A 16,820-nucleotide genomic window follows, 5' to 3' on the forward strand; every position below is an offset into this window, starting at 1 on the left:
TAGAACTAAGCAAATGGATTGTAAAATTTACATGGAGAGACAAAAGAACTAAAAGAACAAAAGAAAAAGAAGATCAAAGTTGAAGGGTTAATATTACTCATTATAAGCTTATTATTTATAAAGCTAAAGTAATCAAGTGTGACATTGGTAAAGGATAGAGAGCCTAGAAATAGCAACTCAGTGGACACAAAATAGCTTTTACAACAAAGGTGGTGGAATAATTAGATATCCATATTTCCCCCAAATTACCCTCAGTCCATATAATGTACAAAAGCTAACTTAAATTCCGTCATAGGCTTAAATACAAAACTTAGAACCATAAACTTCTAGAAGTAAATATAGGAGAATTTTTTGTGGTTAGGCAAAGATTTCTTAGGTATGATGCCAAAAGTACAATCCATAAAATAAAAAACTGATAAATTAGACTTCGTCAAAATTAAAAACTCTAATCTACAAAGGACATTCTTAAGAGATTAAAAATACAAGCCATAGACTGGGAGAAAATATTTATAAATCATATATCTGATAAAGGAGTTGTATCCAGAACGTACAATGAACTTGCAAAAGATTTGAATAGATAATTCACCAAATGGCAAATAAGCACAAAAAAGGTTGTTCATTGTCATTAGTTATTAGGGAAATGCAAATTAAAACCATAATTAAATATCACTCTACACCTATTAGAATGGCTAAATTAAATACATACATATTTATACATATTTAAATATATTTATATATAAGTATACATATATACATATTGTATAAATATACATATATGTATACATGTATATGTATACATATATACAAACATACACACACACTTATATATACTAAGTGCTGGCGTGGATGCAGATAACCTGGTGGTGAGAATGCAAAATGATACTGCTACTTTGGAAAACAGTTTGATAATTTCTAATACAGTTAAACTTACACTTACCATATGACACAGTAATCCTACTATCCGGTATTAGCCAAATGCAACAAAAATGTGTGTTCACCACAAGAATCTGTATGAGAATGCCTATATCAGCTTTATTCATAATTACCAAAAACTGAAAAAATCCAAACGTCCTGCAACAAAATAAACTATGGTACATCCATACAGTGGATGTATGGATGTACTTTCTTACCCAGTAATTTTCTTACCGAGTAAGAAAACAGAAAAAACTACAACATAGTGAATCTCAAATGAATTACACTAAGTGAAAGTAGCCAGACTCAAAAGACTACATATTTGATGATTCCATTTATATGGCTCTGGAATAAACAAAACAATAGGAACAGAAAACAGATCCGTGGTTCCTGGGGCTCAGGAGACAGAGAGTTGACTACTGGTGGGGTAATTTTATTGGATGATGGAATTGTTCTAAATCTCGATTCATGATTACACAATTGTATACATCTGTGAAAACTTATAGAGCTAGGCACTAAAAAGGGTATATTTTACTGAATGTAAATTATACCTTATTTTAAAATGAAAAAAGAACAAATTGTGAAGTATAAATTAAGGAGGGACTCTTTTTACCTTCAACAGTTCTAGGCAGTTCAAACTTCAAACTGCCTTCACCACTTTCTAGCTATCACCAAATCTCCATATGGCTCCATCGGCCTCAGTTAAATCATTCGAAAATGGAGCTAACAATATTAACTAACACATATGGAGTAATAAATGAATTTAGTTAGGTAAAGTGTTTAGAGTCGTGCTGAAAATATAAGAATTCAGTAAATGCTACCGGCAAGTTCTACTACTACTATGATGATTATTTTGCTACCTTTGCTCTTGATGTTATGTAAACTACCCTTCCCAAGATTTTACAGATACATAACACTCAAATTCATGGCATGGCAGCAAATAAGATATGATTAAGGAGTAAAAAGTGAATGAGCAAATATGGTCTCCTTCCCCCTGAAGATTTTCTTTCATGATTTCTAGCATATTACTAACATTAGACCATTCCTTTCTATTACATTATAAGCTCAAATATATTTCTTTTTACTCAATCCAGAAGTTGTGTCAAGATAGGCAGAGATCATTTGGTCTCTTGCCATAAAATATTTAAGTTTTCAGATCACCTTTGTTCTTGCCTGGGTGATCTTAGAATCAATGAATTTCTGAAACTAAATTTTATAAATAGAAGAAGTGAAAATAACAAGTGATCTTCACTTCCTCGATTGTCAAACTAATGTCAATATTAGGCAAGCAGCTAGAACAATCCATCATTAGACTGTACTCCCCCCCTTTTTTTTAAAGGAGTACAATTTTCAGGATGAATTCCTTGAGCAAAAATCACAAAAAGTTCTGATAGATTAATTTGAAAAAATTGAGATAAATAAAGGATAAAAATAGTGATATAATCCATGTTAGCTGTTATAATACTGGGGCTTCTTTTGCAGTTTTATCTTTGATGCTTCCTTATATAGAGTCTTTTCTATCCATTCTGCCTTATTCTTGCTTTCCCCCTGCCGTTTACTCTGTAGGACACACAATTTGGTTCGTCCTTTAACTTTCCCATACTTAGAGGGGTTTGCCTGTATGATCCCACCATCTCACTGTCCCAGTTCCTCATCATCTGCTACATTTGGTTGGCACACAAGTGGGTGCAGGATCAATTCTAGGCCAATTGAAGATACTTTCCTGGGAATCTGGAATTGGGCTGGCCCCTAGGAAATATATATAAAACTTTGACAGCAGTGAGGCAGCTTTAGGAAACTAGTCTGCATAAAAGGAAAAATAAATATAGATGTACAGAAAATACAGATAAGAGAAACAGGGTGGGGCTTCCCTGGTGGCGCAGTGGTTGAGAGTCCGCCTGCCGATGCAGGGGACACGGGTTCGTGCCCCTATCCCGGAAGATCCCACATGCCGCGGAGCGGCTGGGCCCGCGAGCCATGGCCGCGGAGCCTGTGTGTCCGGAGCCTGTGCTCCGCAATGGGAAAGGCCACAGCAGTGAGAGGCCCGCGTACAGCAAAAAAAAAAAAAAAGAGAAACAGGGTGAAAATATTCCCTGGGTTCTTGATGGGTCTCCATTTCTTACTTCTAATTCCTTCTTATAATCTGGCTTCATTTTTGTCTTTGGGTTCTACAACAAAAAGAAATTTAGTCTTTTTCCTTTAGTGTGGTCAGGATGGTTTCTATTTCTTGCACCTACCATATTAGAATAATATACCCTTTATCATTTTTAAACTATGGGTCTGTATCTCATGCCTGAAGATCTACTAGCTCAGTCCACTAGCACAATACTCACTCCTTCTGGAATTTGACTTTCCTGCTCTTTCCTTCTTGGTATTTACAGTAGTATATAAACTAGGCTGCCACATAGCATTTAATAGTAGACCCAATGGTAAACTAATACACTACATATTACATTTTAAAATTAATGATTCCATTTCATTAAAATTAATTGGTACCTGACTTTCTCAATACTATGAATTTCAAGTTCTAGAAAATGAGTTTACTTTAACTAAAGAATAGTATAAATGCTATGTATGTCAGAGCCATCTATCTAAAATATAACTGCCAGGTAAAATACAGGAAGCCCAGTTAAATTTGAATTTCAGATGAATCACTAGTTTTTAGTAAGTATATATGTCCCAAATACCACAGGAGACATTAACATGAAATAACATAATTTTTTAACATAATAAATGGTTTTTATTTGGTAAATTTGGCAATCCAGACCCATGTATAAAATAGTGAATTCAGATAATTCTTACCTGTATTTTTTGTAATGTTTTCTCTGGGAATATCAATCAACCAATAAACTCGATCACTGACCTTGAACAAAGAAGACATCAGAAAACAGTGTTTTACAATGTTAATAGCAACACTTATTTTGGCATATTCTACCCTATATTTTAAAAACTAAAATTAAACAAAGACATCCAATGTATATGTCCTTTGCCCAGCAATTTCACTCTTGGGAATTTATCCTGAATTATACTCACATATGTGTGAAATGAAATGTGTTCAAGGATATTTTTCATCATTGTTTGTGATAGTACAAGATTGGAAATAACTAAAGTATTCATCAGTTATATGTAAGAATATAGCCACAAAATGGAATATCATACAGCCAAGCTCAGACAGCACAAAGCTGAAGCATTACTGGCTTGATGTGTCAGAGGACAGAACCTGCTGCTGACAGAAAATTTAGGAATGTAAGAGGAAAATCGCAGGCACAAGGGAACTTTAAAAATAATGATCTAAGAGTTAAATATAAACTCTTTCCATATCCTTGGGCAACACAAGTGCAGGGGAGATCCTCAGAAGGCCATGTGAAAAAAAAAAAAAGTCAGCAGTGGAAGTTAGTAGAACTGAGCAGAGATATCAGCTGCTGAAACCATAGGTAAGACATTTTGCAATTTGTGCCAGGGCAATTAATAGCCTTTTAGACCACCATCGACAAAAACCTCAGCAAATTCTTATAAGAAAATAGCAGAATCCAGAGTTGTTACAGTTTATTATCTTCAATGTCCACTTTTCTCCCCAAAATGACAAGACATGGAAAGAAACAAGAACATGTAACTGATATTCCGGGAAAAGAAGATAAACCATAAACTGACTCAGAATGAGTTCAGATACAGATGAAGACTTCAAGGCAGCTATTACAAATATGTAAACAGATTTAAGGAAAATGTGTTAATGAGGGAATGGATAGGAAATCCAGCACCGAAATGAAAAATACAACAATAAAACCAAATGGAAATAGTGAGGCTGAAAAGTATAACTGAAATAAAATATTTACTAGATGAGTTCAATAGATTGGAGATGGCAAAAGAAAGAATAAGTGAACTTAGGGCTTCCCTAGTGGCACAGTGGTTAAGAATCTGCCTGCCAATGCAGGGGACACAGGTTCAAGCCCTGGTTCGGGAAGATCCCACATGCCGTGGAGCAACTAAGCCTGTGCACCACAGCTACGGAGCCTGTGCTCTAGAGCCCATGCGCCACAACTACTGAGCCTGGATGCCACAACTACTGAAGCCTGCGTGCCTAGAGCCCATGCTCTGCAACAAGAGAAGCCACCACAGTGAGAAGCCCATGCACCGCAACGAAGAGTAGCCCCTGCTTGCTGCAACCAGAGAAAGCCCGCACACAGCAACAAAGACCCAATGCAGCCAAAAATAAATAAATAAAATAAATAAATTTATTTAAAAAAAGAAAGAATGAATAAGTGAACTTAGATATATAACAATTGAAATTATTCAATTTGAAAAAGGCGGAAAATGATTAAAGAAAAATAAATGGAGCTGTAGAGATCTGTGGGTCAATAAAACGTGTTTCAAAATGTGCATAATTGGAGTCCCAGGCAGGCAAAGAGACAGAGAAAGGGGTAGAACATTTCTTTGGAGAAATAATGGCTGAAGAGTTTCCAAATTCAATCCAAGTAGCCAAGAGAACCAGTCAGGGTAAATACAAAGAGAACATCTTAAAAGCACCCAGAGAAAAATAACACATTACATACAGGGGACAATAATAAAATTAATAGCTGACTTCTCATTCAGAAACAATGGTATCAGGTGACATATTCAAAATGCAGAATGACATATTTAAAATGCTGAAAGCAAATGAAGTCACCCAGCAATTCTATATCTGACAAAATAATCATTCAAAAATTAAGGTGACCACTAAAAAACTACTAGAATTTATAAATGAGTTCAGCAAGTTCAGAATATAAGATAAATATACAAAAATTAATTGTATTTTGTATACACTTGCAAAGAACACTCTGGAAATGAGAATAAGAAAGCAATTCTCTTTACAACAGCATCAAAAAGAATAAAATATTAGAAATAAATTTACCAAAGGAAGTGCAGGGCTTCCCTGGTGGCGCAATGGTTGAGAGTCCGCCTGCCGATGCAGGGGACACGGGTTTGTGCCCCGGTCTGAGAGGATCCCACATGCCGCGGAGCGGCTAGGCCCGTGAGCCATGGCCACTGAGCCTGTGTGTCTGGAGCCTGTGCTCTGTAATGGGAGAGGCCACAACAGTGAGAGGCCCACGTACCACAAAAATAAAATAAAATAAAATAAAATAAAGAAGTGCAAAACTTATACTCTGAAAACTACAAAAAATTGTTGAAAGAAATTCAAGAAAATGTAAATAAATGGAAAGACAACCCATATTCATGGATTGGAAGATTATTAAAATGGTGATACTCCCAAAACTGATCTACAGATGCAACACAATCCCTATTAGAATTGCAGCTGGCTTTTTTGTAAAATTGACAAGTTTATCCTAAAATTCATATGGAAACTAGTGAAATTTATGTGGAGACTAGCAAAAACAATCTTGTAAAAGAAGAACAAAGTTGGAGGATACATCCTTCTCAATTTCAAAACTTACTACAAAGCAGCAGTAACAAAACAACATGGTACTGGAATAAGGGTAGATGTATAGATCAAAGCAATAGATTTGAGAATCCAGAAATAAACCCTCACATTTAGAGTTGATTGATTTTCAGCAAAAGTGCCAAAACAATTCAGTAGGGAAACAGTAATAGTATTTTCAACAGATGGTGCTAGGATAGCTAGATATCCACATACAAAATAATGAATGTGGACCCCCCCTACCCCACACCACACACAAAATTCAACTCAAAATATATCAAAGACCTAAAGGTAAAAGGTAAAACTATGAACCTCTCAGAAGAAAACATAGGGGTAAATCTCCATTACTCTGGATTAGGCAATGGTTTCCTATTTATGACACCAAAAGAATAAGCAACAAAAGAAAAAATAGATACCTAAGACTTCATCAAAAACATTTTTGTGCATCAAAAGACAGTATCATGAAAATAAAAAATCAACCCATAGAATGGAAGAAAATATTTGCAAGTCATTTGTCTGATAAGGGACTTGACAATATTGAGAATGTATAAAGAACTTTTACAACTCAACAATAAAAAGACAACCCAGTTAATAATCTATATAGATATCTTCACAAAGAAGATATTCAAATGGCCAATAAACACTGTTGAGCAACGAAAAGATGCTCAACATCATTAATCATCAGGGAAATGCAAATCAAAATGTAATGAGGTATCACTTCACACCCAGTGGGCTGGCTATAACAAAACAAAACAAAACAAAACAAAAAACAGAAAATAACAAGTGTTGGTGAGAATGTGGAAATTTGAACCCAAATACACTGATGATGGGTATGTAAAAGAGTCCAACCACTGTGGAAAACAGTCTGGCAGTTCCTCAAAAAGTTAAATAATGAGTTACCCTATGACCTAGCAATTCCATTTTCTAGTTATATACAGAAGAGAAATAAAAAATCAAAATTTCCACACAAAAACTGTACACAAAAGTTCGTAGCAGCATTATTCATAATAGCCAGAAAGTGGAAAAAACCCAAATGTTCATCAACTGATGAACGGATAAACAAAATATGGTACCAAAACAGTGGGATATTATTTGGCAATAAAAAGAAATGAAGTACTGATACATGCTATCACATGGATGAACCTTAAAAACATTATTCTAACTGAAAGAAGCCAGTCACAAAAGACTGCATATTATATGACTTCATTTACATGAAATGTTCAGAATAAGCAAATCTACAGAGACAGAAAGTAGATTAGTGGTTGCTTAAGACCGGGGAGTAGAAGGTAGAATGTGGAGTGATTGTCAATGGGTATGGGTTGTCTTTTGGAAGTGATGAAAGTGTTCTAAAATTAGATAGTAGTGATGGTTGCACTCTATGAATATACTAAAAACCATTTAATTGTACACTTTAAATAGACAAATTGTATGGTATGTAAATTATATCTTAATGAAGTTGTTACCCCCACACACACAAAAAGGTGAAATAAAGACATTTTCAAGGGGAAAAATCTTCCCGAGAATTAATTGCCAGCAGACCTGCACTGTAAGAAATGCTAAAAGTTCTTTATGCTGAAGAAATATGACACTGGATGGCAAGTTATGCCTACAGAAATAATGAGGAGCAGTGGAAATAGTAACTATGTGAATAAAAAGTAAAAAAAAAAAAAACCACATGAATCTTTTTCTTTTCTTCTCTTAATTTCTTTAAAAAATGACTTTAAAGTAAAAAGTATAACAATGTATTATTGGGTTTAAACCACATACAGATGTCATATTACTGGACTAGCTTTTTTTAAAAACACATGCTAAAAGGAAGAGTATTCTTCTTGTTAATAACATACACAGAATAAAATAAAATGTAATTACCAAAGTTAAATTAAAGTGAAAGATGCCCGTATATGTACTATTTATGATTCCCACGCTTGGAGCAAGTCCTCCTGATGTGAACACGCTTAGAAATTCCTTTGAAGTAAGCTCAATTTCAGATTGGAAAAAACACTGGATTTTCTTTAGGAAAGAGAAAAAAAACAAGTAGTGACAATTTGATGGAGAGAAGCATATTTTACATTAATTTGAAAGTGAGGAGAAATCTATGAAAAGTAGATGCTGCTGAAGATTGCTATCTCTAGTAATTACAGTCTTTAACTTGGAAAAAAATCTATTTTGAAAAGTACACTTTCAGAACCCATCAGCCTATTATGCTAGTGTCATCATAGGTTTCAATTCATCCTATAATAATCTTTTCTTTCATAGAAATGGTCATAGGGTTATTATGTTTAACAAACATAGACTCAAAGTCACATGCTATCACATGTAGAAATTCCTAATTTATTAAAATCATTATTTTGTGTCTAAATAAAACAGCAAATGTGTAAAGCAAAACTCATTTTACTGCATTTTTATTGAATATTTCCCAGTTTTGAGAAGGTATATGAAAAGGTAGCAATCACAAATGGTGGATTTCCCTGAAAACCAATATGGATAAGAAGAGCTTCATTTCACTTAGTTCTCCTAGTCGTTAAGATCACTCTGGGCAAGTTACCTATCTGAATTTCAGTTTCCCTATCTATAAAATGGGGAAACATATTCATTCCAAAGATATTTACTGACCCCTTAGCATGAATCAGGCAGTGTTATAGGTGCTGGTGAAACAGAATTGAACCAAACAGGCAAAAATCCCTGACCTAATGGAACTTATTTTCTAATGGGGCTTAGCAGGAAGATAAACCCAAACCCTTTTCCTTTGTCTTAAACTTCTCCACAATTTATTGCACTTTGTTAAGATATTATATAAGCTCCCAATTCTAAGGATCCCTTTGAGTTTCTCATCGTTGAGTTCTCCCATGGGTATGTGCATTGCATGTGTAAATAAACTCTGCTTTTTTTTGTTTTGTTGGTTGGTTGCTTTTGTTTTTTAGGGGTTTTATTTTGGCTGTGCCATGAGGCTTGCAGGATCTTAGTTCTCAGACCAGGGACTCAACCTGGGTCACGGCAGTGAAAGCGCCGAGTCCTAACCACTGGACTGCCAGGGAATTCCCAAACTTCATTTTTATCTCCTGCTTAATCTGTCTTTTGTCAGTTTGTTGTACAGGCTCCAGCCACTGAACCTAAGAGGGGAGGTTCAGTACTCCCCTACAGTACTTATCTTACAGAAGATTAAATGTCATAATGAACATAAAACATTTTGAAAAATGCCTGACAAATACTTTATAAATGCTAGCTATTATTTCTACTAATACTTCTTCTAGAACTACCGCATCACAACTATCCAAAAAGTATATTATACTTCCCTTTCAAAAGGACAAAACTGAGGATCAGAGAGGTTAGGTAACCTGTCCTAGGGCACACATACCATATATGGCAGAACCAAAATTTGACCCCAGCTCTGTAGGTCTCTCTTCCTCTAGAGCCCATTCCTTTTCCATAATATTTAATCACAAGTAGGAAAGACACGTGTGACTCAAAGGGCTTGCACTTCACAATAGTTGTAAATAAAAAACTAAATATACATTTAACATATTAAGAAGGAACCGGGAAGTAAGTCAAAACAGACTTTAGGATAAATGTATTTGTCCTCATGGGGTGTTGTTCTTCATTTTGTTATATTTATCATAGATTTTTAGACAATCTGTGCAATTTTTATTAATTTATGTTTTTGTTAGCATTTGCTGCATGACTATCTTAACAGTACATCTTATTTTGTTGTGTTTTTTAAAAGTTTGTCATTATTTGAATCAAAGGAGTCAAATAATCCCCTACCCAAAATGAAACCTGCAATGTGGTACTTGTTATAAAAGGGAAAGATTCTTTCCCAAGGTCTTGTGAGGTAACGTTCTTTCGCTAACAGGCTACATCTGTCAAACTTCAGATGGACAGATCAGAACCATAAAAAAAAGCAAACCACCCAGGGTGTTCAATGGCTAAATGAAATATTTCACTTGATCCAAGTGGAATGAAATAGAAAGGATAGAAAGGATTATTTATATCAAATTTCACCTCCCCAAGTCTGAAAATAGTAGAAGGTATTTGAAAAGAGTACAGTGCTACTGGTTTCACCTATGCACTTAAAAGGAATATGAGGGGTTGTAGCATATGCTATTAGTGGACCTTACCAAGTCATCAGAGGAAAGATACAACTTGATTATTTCATTCTTTTGGGGGAACCCTTCGCTAGCACAAGCAAAGCGTTTCTCCGTATCACCTAAATAATACAAACATATATATATATGTATTTTTTTTTAGGTCACTAATGAAGAATTTACATTAAAAGAACCATATTTTTTAAACAGAAAATATTTTTTAAAGTATAAGAATTATAATTGTATATTTTAAATTCATATCACTCTAGATAAAGTTTAAATCTTCCACTTTATTTTTTCATTTTAAAGATACAATATCAGGACACTAAAAAGAAAGGTTTGACTGAGCACTAAAATAAAATGTAACATGTGCTAGGCTATGATACAAATTTTCAGAGGTGGCCAAAAACCAGTTCTTCACTCTTAAACTCCTCAACCTTGGTGAACATATAAAAGGGATAGAAGTTGGAGATTGGAGAGTGAATTTATGTTTTGATAGAGAGCTACTGATATGAAGGTGACTCCTCTCCCCAAAGGGTGGGACTGTTGGGAGGAAGATCCCTCCTTCTTATCTTGTTCTAAAGTGAGTCTCTCTGGGAATTCCCTGGCAGTCCAGTGGTTAGGACTCTGCGCTTCCACTGCAGGGGGCATGGGTTTGCTCCCTGGTCAGGGAACTAAGATCCAGCATGCTGTGGCATGGCCAAATAAAATAAAATAAAACAGAGTCTCTCATAGACAGCACAGAGTTGGATCATGTGTGATTATTTGTTTTTGTTTTTGTTTTGATCATGTGTTTTTACCCATTCTGCCAGTCTCCCAGTTTTGATTGGGAAATTTAATCCATTTGTAGTTAAAGTGATTACTGATAAGGAGAGACTTGCTTCTATCATTTTGCTATTAGTTTTCTATATACCTTATAACATTTTTGTCCTTCATTCCTGCACTACTGCCTTCTTTTGTATTTAGTTGATTTTCTTTTTGTAGTGAAACATGTAAATTCCTTTCATGTATATTTTATAGCTATGTCCTTTGTGATTACCATGGGGATTACATTTAACATCCTAATGATATACTACCCTAATTTGAATTTATAGCAGCTTAACTCCAGTAACATAGAAAAACTCTGCTCCTTTAAAGCTCCATCCCCACCCCTTTCAGTTGTTGATATCATAAAATTATACCTTTAAATATTGTGTGCCCCCAAAACATGAACTAATAATTCTTTTGAATGCATTGGTCTCTTAATTTATGTAGAAAACAAGATTTGGAGTTACAAACCAAAATTACAATGATAGTAACTTTTGCACTAATAATTTTTTTCTTTAGATGTATTAGTCTCTTAAATCATGTAGAATATAAAAAGTGGAGTTACAGTCCATTGTTACAATATAATTACCCACATATTTACCTTTATTTCTCCCTATGGCTTCAAGTAACTGTCTAGTGTCCTTTCATTTCCCCTTGCAGGACTCCCTTGAGCATTTTTTACATGGCAAATCCAGTGGTAACAAACTCCCTCAGCTTTTGTTTATCTGGGAATGCCTTAATTTCTTCCTCACTCTTGAGGATAGTTTTCCCAGATATAGGATTCTTGGCTGACTGGTTTTTCTTTTAGCAATTTTTTTTCTTTTTTTTTTTTGCGGTACGCGGGCCTCTCACTGTTGTGGCCTCTCCCATTGCGGAGCGCAGGCTCCGGACGCGCAGGCTCAGCGGCCATGGCTCATGGGCCCAGCCGCTCCGCGGCATGTGGGATCTTCCCGGACCGGGGCACGAACCCATGTCCCCTGCATTGGCAGGCGGACTCTCAACCACTGCACCACCAGGGAAGCCCTCTTTTATCAATTTGAATATATCAGTCTACTGCCTTCTGGACTCCAAAGTTTCTGATGAGAAATTTGCTTATTATCTAATTGAGGATTCTTTGTGTGTGGTTATTCACCTCTCTCTTGCTGCTTTCAAGATTCTCTCTTTATCTTTGGCTTCTGAAAGTTTGATTATAATGTGTCTTGGTGTAGGTCTCTGTCAGTTCATCTGACTTGGAGTTTGCTTAGCTTCATGGATATATATATATATTAAACATATTTATGCCTTTCATCAAATTTAGGAAGTTTTTAGCCATTATTTCTTCAAATAGTCTCCCTGACCTTTCTCTCTCTCTTCTGTTATTACTCCCACAGTGTGTGTGTTGGTCCACTTGATGGTTTCCCAGAGGTCTCTTACACTCTACACTTTTCTTCAACCTTTTTTCTTTCTGTTCCTGAGACTTGATAATTACAATTGTCTTATCTTCAAGTTGCTGACTTTTTTCTTCTGCCTGCTTAAATCTGCCTTTGAATCCCTCTAGTGAGTTTTTCATTTCAGTTATTGTACTTTTCAGCCCCTGCATTTCTTCTTGGTTTCGTTTCAGGTTTTCTATTTCTCTATTGATACTTCCATTTTGCTCATACATTGTTTTCTTGACCTTCTCCACATCTTCTTTGGTTTTGGGAGCAACTTTAACATGGTTGTTTTAAAGTCTTTGTCTAGTAGATCTGCCATCCAATCTTTTTTCAGGATAATTTCTGGTGATTTATTTTTTTCCTTTAATGGGCCATACTTTCCTGTTTCTTTGTATGTCTTATAATTTTCTGTTGAAAACTGGACAGTTGAATCTAATAGTGTGGTAACTCTGGAAATTAGATTCTCCTCATTCCCCAGGATTTGCTTTTTTTTGTTACTGTTTTTGTCTTCCGGGTTTTTAAAAAATTGTTGTAGGCTGTCTCTGTATCAAGGATCAACTGCAGGTGTAAATTTAAGGTCTTCTTAGGTCTTTTATGAGCCTGTGTCATTTTTCCCTGGGCATGTGTTGTCATTTTGTAATTTATCCCCTTAAATGCAGATTTTTTTGTTTTTGTTTTTGTTTGATAGTCTTTAATGTCTGGCTCCCAAAGAGGAAAAAAATTAAAAATGAAAAAGGGGGTAAAAAAGGGCACTGGCCCTTTAAGTCCCTTGAAAATCTGTTCAGCTGAGGGAGAGGAGTTTGCAACAATGAGGGGAGGTACAACAACAATGGCTGCCTGCCTCTTTGTCTGCACCTCTGTGATCAGAAGCAGCAATCAGAGTACAGATCCTCAATACTTGGAAGACAGGGTCCTTTTTGCCCACCCTAGCTTCTGCAAGCTGTGTGTGACTGCTCCAGGAACACATGCACAGCTGCATGCCATGAGGCTGAGGGTGGGGGATGGGTAGTTTCTACTGTGATAAGAGTTGACAATGACTGAAATTAACTGCAGCTTACTGTCCAAGCCTTCCCCTAGAAGTTGTAAGCCTTCAGCAGACTCCAGAGTTCCAAAAAAGTTATATCAGACAGATTCGGCCAGTGCAGTTGTTGTCCAGTTGGGGAGGCAGAGTTCTTGTGCTTCTCACTCTGCCATCTTCCCAGAATCCTCTATCCCTTCTCCTTATCTTGAGTTTGAGGAAAGAGGCTGTGATGGGACCACTCATCAATGTCATATGTATTCCTCTAATCTGGGGTATAAATTCAGACTCCTTCTTGGAAAAAGGCAGGACCTGATTTGATGAAGAGGATAGGCCCTATCCCTTGCTAGACCTGCATAGCTATTTTCACAAGAATCCTGCTAAGTCACCTTAGAGAGAAACGCCCCCATCCTTTGTTTAAAATTTATTTATTTATATATTTATTTATTTATTGTGGCTGCATTGGGTCTTTTGTTGCTGCACACGGGCTTTCTCTAGTTGCGGTGAGCAGGGGCTACTCCTCGTTGCCGTGTGCAAGCTTCTCATTGTGGTGGCTTCTCTTGTTGCAGGCTTCAGTAGTTGTGGCTCACAGGCTCTAGAGCACAGGCTCAGTAGTTGTGGAGCACAGGCTTAGCTGCTCCGCAGCATGTGGGATCTTCCCAGACCAGGGCTTGAACCCGTGTCCCCTGCATTGGCAGGCAGATTCTTAACCACTGCACCACCAAGGGAAACCCCCCCATCCTTGATATCTAACCACTCCCAATATCTACTCAAATTCCTCATCCCCTACCATCCACCCACATGGTCATGCTGGCCTGCCCTCAGCAAGAATACTGTTTGGTTAGCTGAGCAAGAATCCTCCCTACTCTTGATGTCTCCTCTTAGTAATTTTCCATCCAAAGACACAATTTCCCCCACAATGAACCTGCTCCTCGGCTATAAGTTCCCACTTGCCTATGTTGTATTTGGAATTGAGACTAGTTCTATACTGAGATCTTTTTTCCTCAATTGCAGTAGTCCCTGAATAAATTGTAGTTTTACAGCTTTAAATATTGTCCAGCACTGGTTTTCTTTGGCACAATGAAGTTGAAGCCAGATGCTGCAAACGTACTGAAGGACATCAGAGGTAAGGCTAGATGAAGGGTGACTACAAACGTCTTTTGTAACAAACATGGGTTTTTGTGGTAAACAATGGCAAAGTACTTTTTAAAAAACTGTCTAAAGATGAGTTAGGGATGTTTTTATATTACTTTTTTTTTTTTTTTTTTTTTTGTGGTACGAGGGCCTCTCACTGTTGTGGCCTCTCCTGTTGCGGAGCACAGGCTCCGGACGCACAGGCTCAGTGGCCATGGCTCACGGGCCTAGTTGCTCTGCGGCATGAGGGATCTTCCAGACCAGGACACAAACCCATGTCCCCTGCATCGGCAGGTGGACTCTCAACCACTGCGCCACCAGGGAAGCCCTATATTACTTTTTTTTAAGTGCTTTAAATTTTCTGCCTTTTCTTTTTTAACATCTTTATTGGAGTATAATTGCCTTACATTGTTGCATTAGTTGCTGCTGTATAACAAAGTGAATCAGCTATACCTATACATATATGCCTGTATCCCCTCCCTCTTGCATCTCCCTTGCACCCTCCCTATCCCAGCCCTCTAGTTGGTCACAAAGCACCAAGCTGATCTCCCTGTGCTATGCGGCTGCTTCCCACTAGCTATCTATTTTACATTTGGTAGTGTATATATGTCAATGCCACTCTCTCACTTCATCTCAGCTTGCCCTTCCCCCTCCCCATGTCCTCAAGTACATCCTCTACGTCTGTATCTTTATTCCTGTCCTGCCCCTAGGTTCTTCAGAACTTTTTTTTTTTTTTAGATTCCATATATATGTGTTAGCATACGGTATCTGTGTTTCTCTTTCTGACTTCCTTCACTCCACTGTATGACAGACTATATTCCATTGACAGTAATATTCCATTGTATATATGTGCCACATCTTCTTTATCCATTCATCTGTCAATGGACACTTAGGCTGCTTCCATGTCCTGGCTACTGTAAATAGAGCTGCAGTGAACATTGTGGTACATGACTCTTCTTGAATTAAGGTTTTCTCAGGGTATATGCCCAGTAGTGGGATTGCTACATCATGTGGTATTTCTCTTTTTAGTTTTTTAAGGAACCTCCATACTGTTCTCCATAGTGGCTGTATCAATTTACGTTCCAACCAACAGTGCAAGAGGGTTCCCTTTTCTCCATACCCACTCCAGCATTTATTGTTTGTAGAGTTTTTGATGATGGCCCTTCTGACTGGTGTGAGGGGATACCTCATTGTAGTTTTGATTTGTATTTCTCTAATGATTAGTGATGTTGAACATCCTTTCATGTGTTTGTTGGCAATCTGCATATCTTCTTTGGAAAAGTGTCGATTTAGGTCTTCTGCCCATTTTTGGATTGGGTTGTTTGTTTTCTGGATATTGAGCTGCATGAGCTGCTTGTATATTTTGGAGATTAATCCTTTGTCAGTTGCTTCATTTGCAAATATTTTCTCCCATTCTGAGGGTTGTCCTTTGGTCTTGTTTACGGTTTCCTTTGCTGTGCCAAAACTTTTAAGTTTCATTAGGTCCCATTTGTTTATTTTTGTTTTTATTTCCATTTCTCTAGGAGATGGGTCAAAAAGGATCTTGCTGTGATTTATGTCATAGAGTGTTCTGCCTATGTTTTCTTCTAAGAGTTTTATACTGTCTGGGCTTACATTTAGGTCTTTAATCAGTTTTGAGTTTATTTTTGTGTGTGGTGTTAGGGAGTATTCTAACTTCATTCTTTTACATGTAGCTGTCCAGTTTTCCCAGCACCACTTATTGAAGAGGCTGTCTTTTCTCTATTGTATATACTTGCCTCCTTTATCAAAAATAAGGTGACCATAAGTGCATGGGTGTATCTCTGGGCTTTCTATCCTGTTCCATTGATCTATGTATCTGTTTTTGTGCCAGTACCATACTGTCTTGATTACTGTAGCTTTGTAGTATAGTCTGAAGTCAGGGAGCATGAATCCTCCAGCTCCATCTTTCTTTCTCAGGATTGATTTGGCTATTTGGGGTCTTTTGTGTTTCCATACAAATTGTGAAATTTTTTGTTCTAGTTTTGTGAAAAATGCCATTGGTAGTTTGACAGGGATTGCAT

At 36.7% G+C, this 16,820-nt stretch overlaps 1 protein-coding gene across 1 annotated transcript in view; it reads right to left on the reverse strand.

Annotated features, from left to right (window-relative positions):
* Positions 1-16,820, reverse strand: part of CATSPERB (cation channel sperm associated auxiliary subunit beta) — a 130,467-nt gene that overhangs the window by 108,414 nt on the left and 5,233 nt on the right. The window contains exons 3-5 of the mRNA XM_081230317.1: positions 10,441-10,529; positions 8,195-8,335; positions 3,715-3,775 (exon numbers count right to left, since the gene is read on the reverse strand). Coding sequence (XP_081086443.1) covers positions 3,715-3,775; positions 8,195-8,335; positions 10,441-10,529 — 291 coding nt within the window. The remainder of the gene's footprint in view (positions 1-3,714; positions 3,776-8,194; positions 8,336-10,440; positions 10,530-16,820) is intronic.

The sequence above is a fragment of the Mesoplodon bidens genome, assembly GCF_964165515.1.
Source record: "Mesoplodon bidens genome assembly, chromosome: 3".
Classification (NCBI taxonomy): domain Eukaryota; kingdom Metazoa; phylum Chordata; class Mammalia; order Artiodactyla; family Ziphiidae; genus Mesoplodon; species Mesoplodon bidens.